General features: G+C 44.5%; 1 protein-coding gene across 4 annotated transcripts in view; it reads right to left on the reverse strand.

Annotated features, from left to right (window-relative positions):
• ELMOD1 (ELMO domain containing 1) overlaps window positions 1-14,484 on the reverse strand; it is a 175,820-nt gene that overhangs the window by 38,788 nt on the left and 122,548 nt on the right. For all 4 annotated transcript variants that reach the window (XM_073583017.1, XM_073583014.1, XM_073583016.1 and 1 more), the window contains one exon: window positions 11,529-11,626. In XM_073583017.1, coding sequence (XP_073439118.1) covers window positions 11,529-11,626 — 98 coding nt within the window. The remainder of the gene's footprint in view (window positions 1-11,528; window positions 11,627-14,484) is intronic.

Here is a 14,484-nt window from a genome sequence, read left to right on the forward strand (position 1 = left end):
GATAGAAGCCGGAATTTCAACAGAGAGCGAATTCCCTGCTGGAGGGTAATCCACTTTCTTTCTGGGAGAAAGACCCTTGAGCGGGTGTCGATTACCATTCCTAAGAATTCTAGGTGTTGTGTTGGCGTTAGGTGGGATTTCTCCCTGTTTATGATCCAACCAAACCGGGAGAGCGTGTTTAAAACTACCGCTAGATTTTCCTGGGCCTGAGTGAAGGAGGGCGCCTTGACGAGAATATCGTCGAGATATGGTACCAATATTATGCCTCTGACCCTTAATATAGCTACCATCGCTGCCATAATCTTTGTAAAAATTCTGGGGGCTGTTGCCAAACCAAAATTGCAGGGCCACAAACTGGAAATGCTGCTTTTGGACAGCAAAACGCAGAAACCTCTAATGTCCCTGGGGATGTGTAGGTAGGCGTCCCGGATATCTATGGAACATAGGAATTCCTGATCCTCCATAGACGTAATTATCGACCGAATCGATTCCATCCTGAAAAAGTGTAAACGGACCCATCTGTTTAGCCTTTTGAGGTCTAGTATGGGATGACCTGAGCCATCCTTTTTTGATATCACAAACAGGTTTGAGTAAAAGCCGGTAAAACGTTCCTGCTCAGGAACGGGGACAATTACTACTGCGTTGAGGAGAGAGTCGATTGGCGCAAAAAAACCTAGAGCCATAGCAGCGTCTTTTGGTGGCTTCGATAGAAAGAAGCGATCTCGCAGAAGCGCGTTGAAGTCTATCTTGCATCCTGCTGATACTGCCTCCTTTAGCCAGATATCCTCTACTGAATTCTGCCAGACATCTCTGAAGAGGAGAAGGCGGCCTACTAGTCTGGGAGAGGTACTGGACTCCCTGCTTGCGTCAGGCTGAAGTGGCTCTGCCCGGCCCTGACCTGGTAGCTCTGCTGTTGGAACTGCGGGAATGCCATGACGGGGTGGCCTGAAATGATACCTTCCTCCTATCTCTCTGTGCTTGCGACTACTGCGGGCCCTGAACATAAGTGCCTGTCGCTGGGGTACGGTGAAAGGGCTGAGCCCTACGTTTGAAAACATATCAACGAGGTTTGGTCTGAGGGAGAAGGGAGCTTGTACCCCCCGTTGCATCCTTAATGATTTGATCTAACATTGACCCAAAGAGCCGGGTGCCCTGAAACGGCAGATTGGTCAGTGATTTCTTTGAGGACAAATCAGCCTGCCAAGCTTTTAGCCAGACCGTCCGCTGGACGGCTACCATGTTACTGGATGCTTGAGCTGCGCAAGACACAGCATCCAGGGCTGCTGATACCGTATACCTCCCGGCATGAGAGATTTGATCTGCGAACTCCGCCAGTTCCGCTGGTGGTGTCCCGGCCAATATGCCCTGTCTAAGCTGTTTGGCCCATTCTGTAACAGACTTAGCTACCCAGGCTGAGGCGAAGGCTGGACACAATGTAGCAGCTGCTGCCTCAAAGGCGGATTTTTCCAGGGATTCTATCCTCCTATCATTGGGATCTTTTAGGGCTGCCCCACTGGCGAGTGGGAGGACTGTATTGGTAGCGAGTCTGGACACTGGTGGGTCCACCGAAGGGGAGGCGGTCCACTTGGCGGTGAGATCTGGAGGGAATGGATATAGAATCCCAAAATGAGTCCCTCTCTGAAACCGCCTGGTTGGGTTTTCCCTGGCCAACACTTCCTCAAAATCCTTGTGGGAGGCGTAGACCCTAGAGGGGGACTTATGACGCTTAAATGAAAAAACCTGATCATTAGGTTTTGATGTGGTGTCCCCAATGTTAAAAGTCTCATTGAGTGTGGCAATGAGGCCCTGAACCATATCCTTGACCAGGGACTGTTCTGGCCCGTACTCAGAACCCTCCTCTGAGTGTGTCTCTGATAATGCCTCGCCTGATTCCGGGGATGAGGACCGAGAGGAGGCAGACGGCCAGAGGAATTCTGGCGGTGAGATGGAGTGAGAAGGGGACCTGGGTTGGTGGTCCTGTCTAAACCTTTTACGGCCTCTAGAAGGCCCAAAAGGAGGCTCCTTTGGTGCTCCTGTGTCCACTGGAGTCTGAAGTGGCAATCTGTTAAGCACCATTACCAATGTCTGTGATACCTTGGTAAGGTCGGTCACGGACTTAGATAAGGAAGAGGCCCATCCTGGACACTCGCTGTCTCCCGTGGCGATGGATGGCCCCTAGGCGGCAGGCAAGGTGGCGTCCTCCTGCTCCAGGGGTAATGTGGGAGCTCTGACCGGCAATGCGGGGGGGCTGCACCTGCTCTCTAGCGTGGGTGACACCGTAGGTCTGCTTCAATCTGAGCAGAGTGGCGAGGACTGACCTGAAGGAAGCCTGACATTGCATTTGGTACATACAAAATATTTGACCAAGGTCACTGAAGCGGATGAGGAGCAGCGGGACTGCTCTCCCTTGGGCATACTGACAGGTTTTACCTGGTGCCAACCGTAGGGGGTAGAGAGCGGAGTGAGGGAGCAACCTGTAGTGCAGTACTCACATACCCACGACCTGTGTCCCCGCCGCAGCTGCCGCCCGAAGGCTGATGAGAGAGAGTGCGCGAGGTGAACAACCCTGCCGCTGCCTAGAAGCCTTATGAAATTCCCGTCTGGAAGTGGTGGGCGGGGCCCTGCTCTGGCCTCCTGGAGCACCAAGATGGCGCTGGTACAGGAAGAGGAAGTCGGGGGGGGGGGGAGCCTGCCGGGAGCCGGAATCTGGCGTCGGCCGTACTGAGCTACTGCTGGAGCCCAGGGCCATTACGCTGCCACGGGAGGAGGCTGGAACCGCGCTGCACCACGTGCTTAAAAGTAAATGTTGGCTCTTAAACTAAGTATAGAGCCATGGGCTGCAAGCCCGAGTGCTGATTACAGCGGTCACATTCAGCCACAGCGGCTGGTGAGCAGATCATACAACGCTACAGCCTCTTACCTCCAGTTCACCCCGTAACAGGGGGTCGGTTTACCTGCATGAAAAGATTGCGGTCCCAAACCTTTTCTGCAGGGCGTCTCTCTCGATCATCAGGCTCTGGTGGGCGAGTGATGGGAGACGAAGGTCAGGACCAGGAGCTGCCACCTGAACACGAGTCCTGTGTTAGGGGATAGGGTCCTGCCTGCGGGATTCATGAGGATAAGGGGTGGTAATACACGCCGTACTCATAATCCCGGTGTGGGAATACAGATGTAGCATATCTACTCTGTATCCCTCCATGGTTACCTGAAAAGGAACGACGCACATTGAGGTAGGCATGGGTCTGCGAGAGACCTCTGTCCACCTCCTGCTGACACTAAGCAAAACTGATTGTCCTACAGGTGGTCGGAGGGGTGTATATTGCGGAGGCGGAGTTAACATTTTTTTCATGCATAGTGTCAACCTCCTAGTGACAGCAGCACACACCCACGGTTCCTGTGTCCCCCAATGAGACGAAAGAGAAAACTAATGCGTCAAATGGGGGTCTGTATTACAGTCCTGAATGCAGCTTACCCTGGGGGGTTCAGCAGCGCTGGTGGAGTGGAGTCACTGGGGGTGTTTAACCCTGGAGGTCCCTTCGAACTTTAACACTAGGACTACCGTACTTTTCACCCCCCTAGAACTACCGAATGGAGTCATTTTGACTCCTGGCTTGTTTTCGTTTATTTTTTTAATTTATAATTTTATAGAATGGTATAGAATGCAAAATAGCAAGAATATTATCAGGCTTTAGCACACTTCTTCTAACCATATTAACAATTTGCAAAACTGCAGGCCGTATTCTATAGAGATTATGTAACCCACTCGAGAGTTCACTAGTTCACTGACGGATGTCATGTATATGTCAAGTATATTTGCAAAAATGCTAATTATTATAAGTCTAAGGCTAGTTTCACACTAGCGTTTATTCCATGCAGCGCACGGCGCCGCTAAGCCCCGCCCCCTGCCGGCTCCCTGTCCGCCCCATCCGGTCATCGCCGCCTACTATCGCACATTGACGCATGCGATCTGCGCACCCTATCTTTAGCATAGGGTGCGCAGATCGGGCGCTGGCCATGCGCTAGTAGGATTTCAGTGTGCACTGCGCACTTTTGAAGGTGCGCCCGTGTGTGCCGAACGCAGCATGTTGCATTTCGGCGCGTTCGGCGCACCTTCAAAAGTGCGCAGCGCACGCTAAAATCCTACTAGCACACGGCCAGCGCACGATCTGCTAAAGATAGGGTGCGCAGATCGCATGCGTCCATGTGCGATAATAGGCTGCAATGACCGGATGGGGCGGGCAGGGAGCCGGCAGGGGGCGGGGCTTAGCGGTGCCGTGCGCTGCATGGAATAAACGCTAGTGTGAAACTAGCCTAAGGCTGGTTTCACACTAGCGTATTTTTGCGCTGCGTGCGCATACATGCGCATGCGCCCCTATGTTTAACATGGGTGTACATTGTCATGCGTTTTTGTGCACATGCGTTTTTTGCAGTGTGCGCCTATGCGCGCCAGACGCACCCTGTTGCATTTTTTGTGCGCCCAACCTGTATAAAAAAAAAGCATGTGCACAAAAGCGCAAGGAATGCGCAAAAAAAACACATTACAGTCTATGGGAACGCTAGCGTGCGCATGGACATGCACACGTCAGCGTTTAAAAATGCATGCATTTTAAGAGTCAAGCTGGTTAAAATGCATGCGCATAAAATAAGCAAACGCATACAAAATGCTTGATGCGTTTTTTGTATGCGCTTGGACTGCGCACGCAGTGCAGCGCAAAAAAACGCTAGTGTGAAAGTAGCCTAAGCCAACACTTATTCTACACTTATTCTAAACACACAAGTAAATGAAAACTAAAAGAAATAATAACATTTAGCGACAAAGACTAGCAAAAAAAAAATGCTTTTAATCAAAATTTACCTTCAATTACCAAAGGCTACTATATTTATAGTAGGGAGTCAAAATGACTCCTTTTGGTAATTAACCCCTTACCTACAATGGACGTAATATTCCATCCATGTGACCCTGGACCTAATTACCATGGACGGAATATTACGTCACAGTGATCAGCGGCGCCCACGTGGTGAGCGCCGCTGATCGCGGCCAGGTGTCAGCTGATTATCACAGCTGACACCGGGCACAATGTGTCAGGGGCGGTCACGGACCGCCCCCGACACGTTAACCCCTTGTACACCGCGATCAAACGCGATCGCGGTGTACCGGGGGTTAAAGGGAAGCATCGGCAGGGAGGGGGTTCCCTCCATGATTCCCTGAGCCCCCCACGGCAGCGCAATGTGCAGCGCTGCTGCGGGGTCTCTTTCCCTACAGGCCCCCGGATCCAAGATGGCGACGGGGGCCTTCGGGGGACTGTAGGGAGCTGACTTCCTCACTGCCTGCAAAGCGCAGGCATGAGGAAGTCTGCAGAACTGCCTGTGACAGAATGCTGATTTGTCACAGTAATCTGTGATGTGACAGATCAGCGATCTGTCACAGGACAGTGATGTCCCACCTGGGACAAGGTAATAAAGTTAAAAAAAAAGTGTTAAAAATAATTTAAAAAAAAATCGCTAAATAAATTAGTAAAAAAAAAAAAAAATATTCCCCAATAAATCCATTTTTTCAAAATAAAAAAAAAAACAATAAAAGCACACATATTTGGTATCGCCGCGTCCGTAGCGACGCACCCTATAAAACTGTCCCATTAGGTAACCCCTTTAGCGAACCCCTTAAAAAATAAAAAACGAAGCAAAAAATAATGATTTATTATCATACCACCGAACAAAAAGTGCAATAACGCGCGATCAAAAAGACGCATATAAATATCCATGGTACCGCTGAAAACGTCATCTTGTCCCGCAAAAAACAAGCCGCCATACAGCGTCATCCGCAAGAAAATATAAAAGTTATAGCTCGCAGAATAAAGCGATACAAAAATAATTATTTATTATATAAAATTGTTTTCATTGCAAAAAACCGACAAAACATAAAAGACCTAAATGAGGTATCGCTGTAACCGTACTGACCCGAAGAATAAAAACGCGTTATCAATTTTACCGCACGCGGAACGGTGTAAACGCACCCCCCAAAAGAAATTCATGAAACGCTGGTTTTTGTTCATTCTGCGTCCCAAAAATCGGAATAAAAAGCGATCAAAAAATGTCACGTGCCCGAAAATGGTACCAATGAAAAAGTCAACTCGTCCCGCAAAGAATAAGACCTCACATGACTCAGTGGGTCAAAATACGGAAAAATTATAGCTCTCAATATGTGGTGATGCAAAAACTATTTTTACAATAAAAAGCGTCTTTTAGCGTGCGACAGCTGCCAAACATAAAAACCGCCATAAATAGTAAATCAAACCCCCGTTATCACCCCCTTAGTTAGGGAAAAATAATAAAACTAAAAGAAAATGTATTTATTAGGGTTAGGGCTCAGATTAGGGTTAGGGGTGTGTTGGGGTTAGGGTTGGAGTTATAATTGGGGGTTTCCACTGTTTGGGCACATCAGGTGCTCTCCAAATGCAACATGGCGTCTGATCTCAATTCCAGCCAATTCTGCGTTGAAAAAGTCAAATGGTGGTCCTTCCCTTCCAAGCTCTGCCATGCGCCCAAACAGTGTTTTACCCCCACATATGGGGTATCAGCCTACTCAGGACAAATTACAAAACAACTTTTGGGGTCCAATTTCTCCTGTTACCCTTAGGAAAATAAAAAATTGGGGGCAAAAATATAATTTTTGCGGAAAAAAATGATTTTTTTATTTTCACGCCCAGGCGTTATAAACTTCTGTGAAGCACTTGGGGGTTCAAAGTGCTCACCACACATCTAGATAAGTTCCGTGGGGGGTCTAGTTTCCAAAATGGGGTCACTTGTGGGGGGGTTTCCACTGTTTAGGTACATCAGGGGCTCTCCAAAAGCAACATGACACCCGCAGACCATGCCATCAAAGTCTGCATACCAAAACGTCACTACTTCCCTTCCGAGCCCCGACGTGTGTCCATACAGTAGTTTCTCCCACATATGGGGTATCAGCGTACTCAGGACAAATTGGACAAAAACTTTTGGGGTCCAATTTCTCCTGTTACCCTTGGGAAAATAAAAAAAATGGGGACTAAAAGATGATGTTTGTGGAAAAGATATGATTTTTTTATTTTCACGCCCGGGCGTTATAAACTTCTGTGAAGCACTGGGGGGTTCAAAGTGCTCACCACACATCTAGATAAGTTCCTTGGGGGGTCTAGTTTCCAAAATGGTGTAATTTGTGGGGGGTTTCTACTGTTTTGGTACATCAGGGGCTTTCCAAACGCGACATGGTGTCCGATCTCAATTCCAGCCAAAAACGTCAAATGGTGCTGCTTCCCTTCCGAGCTCTGCCATGCGCCCAAATAGTGGTTTACCCCCACATGTGGGGTATCAGCGCACTCAGGATAAATTGCACAATATCTTTTAGGGTCCTGTTACTCTTGGAAAAATAAGAATTGAGGGTGAAAAGATCATTTTTGTGGAAAAAATATGATTTTTTAATTGTACGGCTGTATGTTATAAACTTCTGTGAAGCCCTTGGGGGTTCAAAGTTCTCACCACACATCTAGATAAGTTCCTTGGGGGGTCTAGATTCCAAAATGGTGTCATTTGTGGGGGGTTTCCACTGTTTTGGTACATCAGGGGTTTTCCAATCGCGACATGCTGTTCGATCTCAATTCTAGCCAAAAACGTCAAATGGCGCTGCTTCCCTTCCGAGCTCTGCTATGCGCCCAAATAGTCATTTACACCCACATATGGGGTATCAGCGTACTCAGGACAAATTGCACAATAACTTTGAGGGTCCTGTTACCCTTGGAAAAATAAAAATTGGGGGTGAAAAGATCGTTTTTGTGGAAAAAATATGATTTTTTTAGTTGTACCGCTGTACGTTATAAACTTCTGTGAAGCCCTTGTGGGTTCAAAGTTCTCACCACATATCTAGATAAGTTCCTTGGGGGTCTAGTTTCCAAAATGGGGTCACTTGGGGGGGTTTGCACTGTTTAGGTACATCAGGGGCTCTCCAAACGCGACATGGCGTCCGATCTGAATTCCAGCCAATTTTGCATTCAAAAAGTCAAATGGCACTCCTTCCCTTCTGAGGTCTGCCATGCGCCGAAACAGTGGTTCCCCCCCACATATCAGGTATCCGCGTACTCAGGACAAATTGCACATTAACTTTTGTAGTCCAATTTCTCCTGTTACCCTTGGTAAAATAAAACAAATTGAACCTGAAATATTTTTTTTGTGAAAAAAGTAAAATGTTCATTTTTTTTTTAAATATTCAAAAAATTCCTGTGACGCACCTAAAGGGTTAATAAACTTCTTGAATGTGGTTTTGAACACCTTAAGGGGTGCAGTTTTTAGAATGGTGTCACTTTTGGGTATTTTCTATCATATAGACCCCTCAAAGTGGCTTCAAATGTGATGTGGTCCCTAAAAATAAAATGGTGTTGCAAAAATGAGAAATCGCTGGTCAAATTTTAACCCTTATAACTTCCTAACAAAAAAAAATTTTGGTTCCAAAATTGTGCTGATGTAAAGTAAACATGTGGGAAATGTTATTTACTAAGTTTTTTGTGTGCCGTATCTCTGTGATTTAAGGGCATAAAAATTCAAAGTTGGAAAATTGCAAAATTTTCAAAATTTTCGCCAAATTTCCATTTTTTTCACAAATAAATGCAAGTTATTTGAATTAAATTTTACCACTAACATGAAGTACAATATGTCACGAGAAAACAATGTCAGAATCACCGGGATCCATGGAAGCGTTTCAGAGTTATGACCTCATAAAGGGACAGTGGTCAGAATTGTAAAAATTGGCCCGGGAGTTAACGTGCAAACCACCCTTGGTAGTGAAGGGGTTAAAGGTAAATTTTGAAAAAAGGTACTTTTTTTTTTTTTTTAATTTATTTATTGTCACAAAATCTTTTTTTGCATCCTAAATAAGTAAAAGTCACAAAGTCTCAAGCCAGAACTCAGAAAAATGTAGTTACAGAAGAGACATAAAAATTGCGAGGAGTCATAATGATTCCATCGGTAGTTCTAGTGTTAACATTCTATGATCTGCCTCATTATCGGGAATCTTCTACTAGGGGTTTTGCCTGAAATACGTATTTAAAAGATTTAAACGGAAACCCCGATGTAAGCACTCAGTGTAGAGAGGAGTATAAATGTTAGCCGATCCTTAGTGCGATCTTTGGGAGGCAGGATGAACAAGTCAATAGCAGGTGAAGAATTGGTTTTATTTTTTTACACTGTTCCTCATGCAGTATAAGTGATAAGACGATTAGTGAGTACAGCAATACAAGAGTTATATCGGTTTTTATGCTTAGCTGTTGTCACACACTAGAAGACACTTTTTTTGCAAGAATCAGCTTTTGCATTGCCATATTTTGAAAGCTATAGTTTTTCAATATTTCTGCCGACAGAGTCATGTGAGACCTTGTTTTTTGCAGGATGAGCGAATATTTTTATTGGCACCATTTTCACGCACATCACATATTTTGATCTCTTTCTTTTACGTTTTTTGGAGGCAGAATGAACAAAAAAACAGCAATTCAGGAATTTATTTTTTCAGGGGGTAGTTTTTTTCTGCCATTTTGAATGTGGTAAAAGTTATAAAGCAGCTTTATTCTTTTGGTCAATAAGATTACAGAGATACCACATTTATGTTTTGGCGCTTTTACACAATAAAAAACTAAACAATTTTAAAGAAAAATATAACTTTTTTTTGCTTCACTTTCTTCTGAGACCTATAACTTTTTCATATTTCCGATGATGGTATGGTGGCTTGTTTTTTGGTAGGACAAGATGACATTTTCAGCTAAATCATTTTTATATACATCAGAATTTTTATCATGTTTTATTTCACTTATTTTTGGTATGATGAAAAAGCATCATTTTTAGTCTATTTTTTTACGGTGCTACTGAAGGGGTTAATTAGTGGGAAAGTTTTATAGTTCGGGTTTGTTTTTATTTTCTTCATAAAAATATTTATTTATGGGTACAATATATTTTTGTTAATAATTTGTGATTTTTAAAAAAATATATTTTTACAATTTTTTTTAAACTTTTTTACTTTGCCCCACTAAGGGACTTTCACTTTCTGCAGTCTGATCGCATTTAAAAAGCATAGCACTGTACAAGCATTGCCATGCTTTATAAACTGTCAGTGCTGCAGTCATAAGCTTGTCAGACCATGCACTATGCATAGTTAAACCATCTTGCTAGTGCCTAGTGACCCGGAAGTCATCATGATGACATTGGTTCACCATGGCAACAATTGGACCTACGCGATGATGTTGCAGGAGTGCCGATTGGAGGGGGGAAAGGAGCCTCCACCCTCTCTTCAAAAAGCTGTGAACAATATCGATCCTGAAAGCTGGGTAACAGCTGCCATAATTGCTGAACACAACACCCGGTGGGGTGATAATCTCCCAAATTCTTCATATGTCTGGCCTGTGGGGTAAGGTGGCAAGATGGAAGCCTTTTCTTACGAAGAAAGACGTCTAAGCCCAACTGTATGTTGCCAAAACTTACATTAATGTGTTACGAGACAGCTGAGACAGGTTGAACTTTTAGGCCACATTTCCAAAAGGTATATTTGGCGTAAAGTCAACATTGCACATTGCCAAACGTACAACATACCCACAGTGAAGCATAGTAGAGGCTGCATTATGTTTTGGGGCTGGTTTTCGACAGCTGAGACTGGGGTTTTAGTCAAGGTGGAGGGAATTATGAACAGTTCCAAATATCAGTGAATTTCAAAACAAAACTTTCAGGCGTCTGATAAAAAGCTGAAGATGAAAAACAATTTCACTATGACTTGAAGTATACCTCCAAATCTACAAAAGACTGGATTCGCCAGGAGATCAGTTTTGGAATGGTCCAGCCAGAGACCAGACCTGAAACCTAGTGAAAATCTGTGAGTAATGTGAAGACGGCACTGTAAGCAGATAACCCCTCAATGTCACAGATTTGGTGCTACTGCAAGAAAGAGTGGACAAAGATTGCCAATTTAAAGGGTACTTCAACAAAGTATGATTGTAAGTGTGAGATTTATGCAACCACATTATTTTAGTTACTTATATTTCTTTTTACACCAGAAAACATTTCTATTTATGTTTCAATTATCTTTTCAAGATTATGGGTAACATTAAGGTGGAAAAAGTTCTGAAATTATTCTCCCTGGTATGATTTTTTTTTTCACATGACAAAGACCTGGCAATTTAGCATTAGTGTGTATACATTTCCACTACAGTTCGGGTTATTTTAATGGTGTATACACAGAGTGCACAAATCTCAGAAATTCTCATACCTCCCATACAGAGGGCAAAGCATAACGGGGCCCCTGTCTAGAGACAGATGCAGGTCTGTCCCAGTGGAAGAACACACATTTATCATATATTTACAGCATATGTAAAGGATATTCTGTAGATATGCCATAACTGTATTAGATGGGAATAATGCATAAGATCTTTGCCGGATGCATTTTTACTTATGAAGAGACTGTCTAGACGAGGGAAAGATATTTCATAAATGTCAATTCAGATTGTGCCAAGACGTCTTACTGCGGATTGGTGTCTATATTCACTTTCTTCAGAGTCAGGATGTCTTCTATAGTTTTTTCAATTGCATCGGGGTGCACCGCCACTGCTGACTGCAGGAGCTAGGAGAGAAAGCGAGACAGCTGTAAGAAGAATATCTGCCAATCATTCTAATATAGCTCCTATAACACAGGAAATATCAAGCCTTCTGAATCACCGCTGGAATAATAAAATATATGCAGACTCCTCTATTTTAGTATCTTATTTTAGGGCCTTACACAAAGGGACATAATTTGGTGCGTATGATATGGAGCCACAAATGAGCTGCCATGGATGTTCTTGGGCCTACTCTACTGACCAATTCCTATGAAAACATCTTCAGCATAAACTATCCAAGACATCCATAATAGGGGGTCCCGTCTTTACAAGACTGGCTGTGCTGATCTAGTCTTGTAAGTTAGACCAAGACCCCAGTGCTTAAAGGGAATCTGTCACCTATTCTTTCGACTATAAGATGCGGCCACCGCCATCAGGGGCTAATCTACAGCATTCTGTCATGCATTCTGTAATGCTGTTGATAAGCCCCCGATGTAACCTGAAAGAGAAGAAAAATGAGTTATATTATACTCACGGGGGGGGGGGGCGGTTCGGTCCGGCGCCTCCCATCTTCTAACGGTGACGTCCTCTTCTTTGCTGCCTGTCGTGGCTCCTGCGCAGGCGCACTGCTCTGTCCTGTTGAGGGCAGAGCAGAATACTGCAGTGTGCAGGCGCCGGACCTCTCCCGGCACCTGCGCACTGCAGGACTCTGCTCTGCCCTCAATAGGGCAGAGCAGTGCGCCTGCGCAGGAGCCACGACGGGAAGGAAAGAAGAGGTCGGCATCGACCCCAGTGCTTAAAGGGAATCTGTCACCTATTCTTTCGACTATAAGCTGCGGCCACCGCCATCAGGCGCTTATCTACAGCATCCTGTAATGCATTCTGTAATGCTGTAGATAAGCCTCCAATGTAACCTGAAAGAGAAGAAAAACGAGTTATATTATACTCACCCCAGGGGCGGTCCAGGTTGGGTCCGATGGGTGTTGCGGTCCGGCGCGTCCCATCTTCTAGCGATGACGTCCTCTTCTTTGCTTCCCGTCGCGGCTCCAGCGCAGGCGCCGGGAAAGGTCAGAGAGGTCCGGCGCCTGTGCACTGCAGAACTCTGCTTTGCCCTCAACAGGGACCGCCCCTGGGTGAGTATAATATAACTCATTTTTCTTCTCTTTCAGGTTACATCGGTGGCTTATCTACAGCATTACAGAATGCTGTAGATAAGTCCCTGATGGTGGTGGCCGCAGCTTATTGTCGAAAAAATAGGTGACAGATTCCCTTTAATACTGTGTTTGCCTGAAAATTAGACAGTGTCTCATATTATTCTTTGCTTTGAAAGATGAGTTAGGGCTTATTTTCAGGGGATGTCTTATTTTTTTCCCCAAAAACAGCAATTCTTTGGTGACAATATGGTCACATGACCGTTATGTCGTCAAAGTTCCTTAATGGGATTTTTCCCACGAACAAAGTAAATCTGAATTAATAGATCTTGGAATAATAATAATTTCCACAACTGGATGTATTAAAATAAATGTTCCTGTGCTGAGATCATGTTATCAATGTGCCCCTGCTGTGTACTGTGTAATGGCCGTGTCTGACCGTACAGGAACATGGTCTGATCATACCACAGCTCCTGGGCAGTGGCGGAAGCAAAAGGAAGTATACAGACAGGACAGAATGGGATCGCAGCTGATTCTGTGAGCAAAAACCTTTCACTGCCTTTTTTTAATCAATGTTTGACCTCACAGAACAAATCAGCTGTGATCCTCTACTGTAACCTGTATACTCTTTTGCATCCACCCTTGGCTCTGGAATGATCAGAGCATGTTCCTGCACGGTGAGGCACAGACATGGGCACATGTAGAAGATAATTTAAGAACAGGAACATTTTTTTTTAAAACACATCCATTTGTGGAACTTATTAATATTCAAAGATCAATTGATTAAAACGTGTATTAAAATTAACTTTGTTTTTGGGAAAACCCCTTTAAGAAGTCTTAACCTTGGAATAATAACGCTGAGGGCCCCTATGATAGTCAATTGCCCAAATATTCTCCCCTAACGCCGGCCCTGACTGCAACTAGAGCTTATTTTTGCCCTAAAAGCAAAGTTTGAAGAAAAGGAGACCCCCCATAATACAACATCCAAAGGAGTATGACCATTTTTTTATGTAGATCCTAAATTGAAGGAAGCACACAATACTACCGTACGAGCCAATCGCTTTATCCGCCAACGCTGCTTCTTGTGAATGAAATGAGGCGCCTTCCCCATCCTCAGGCTCCATTAGGCGACACAACTCAATCATCAATCAATCCATTTACACATTAATAAATATGATTGCTCCAGAATCTGGAGCCGCCTGACAATGTCATCAGAGGATAATCAGCTTTCCTCAGCTCTCAGGGTGTTACAGAAACTAATCCCTAGGGCTTAACACATTTTCAAGCACAGCGACAGCCGTACATACCAGATCGGGAGCAGATAGGTGAAATACTGTTCTTACAACACACTCCAAATTGAAAAGTGGATTTTAGGATTGAACGCAGAGTTAAAAATTGTATCCTCATACAAATATTGCAATGCATTGAATTAATAGGTATTATTTTTTTTATTGGTTGGACTTCTTTGGCCTCAGCGATCAAAAAGATCTCAAAAGGCGCCTCCAGCATGGCAGACCCGTTATGGCTGATCAGCACTGCCCGTGACTGATGTGACCATAGTCGGCATTTTCCTCTATAAATTGGGCTCTATACATTACTAAAAGTTCATTTAATAGACTATTTAAATACGTCAGCGATTGCCTTATTTATGAGCAAAAGGCTCATTTGTTGGAAGATAGCAACTTTTATGTTGGGAGTAAAATAATCGCCATAAGCAGCACATCACCCAATGG

The sequence above is a fragment of the Dendrobates tinctorius genome, unplaced genomic scaffold, assembly GCF_039654945.1.
Source record: "Dendrobates tinctorius isolate UK_male_01 unplaced genomic scaffold, ASM3965494v1 ptg000075l, whole genome shotgun sequence".
NCBI lineage: Eukaryota > Metazoa > Chordata > Amphibia > Anura > Dendrobatidae > Dendrobates > Dendrobates tinctorius.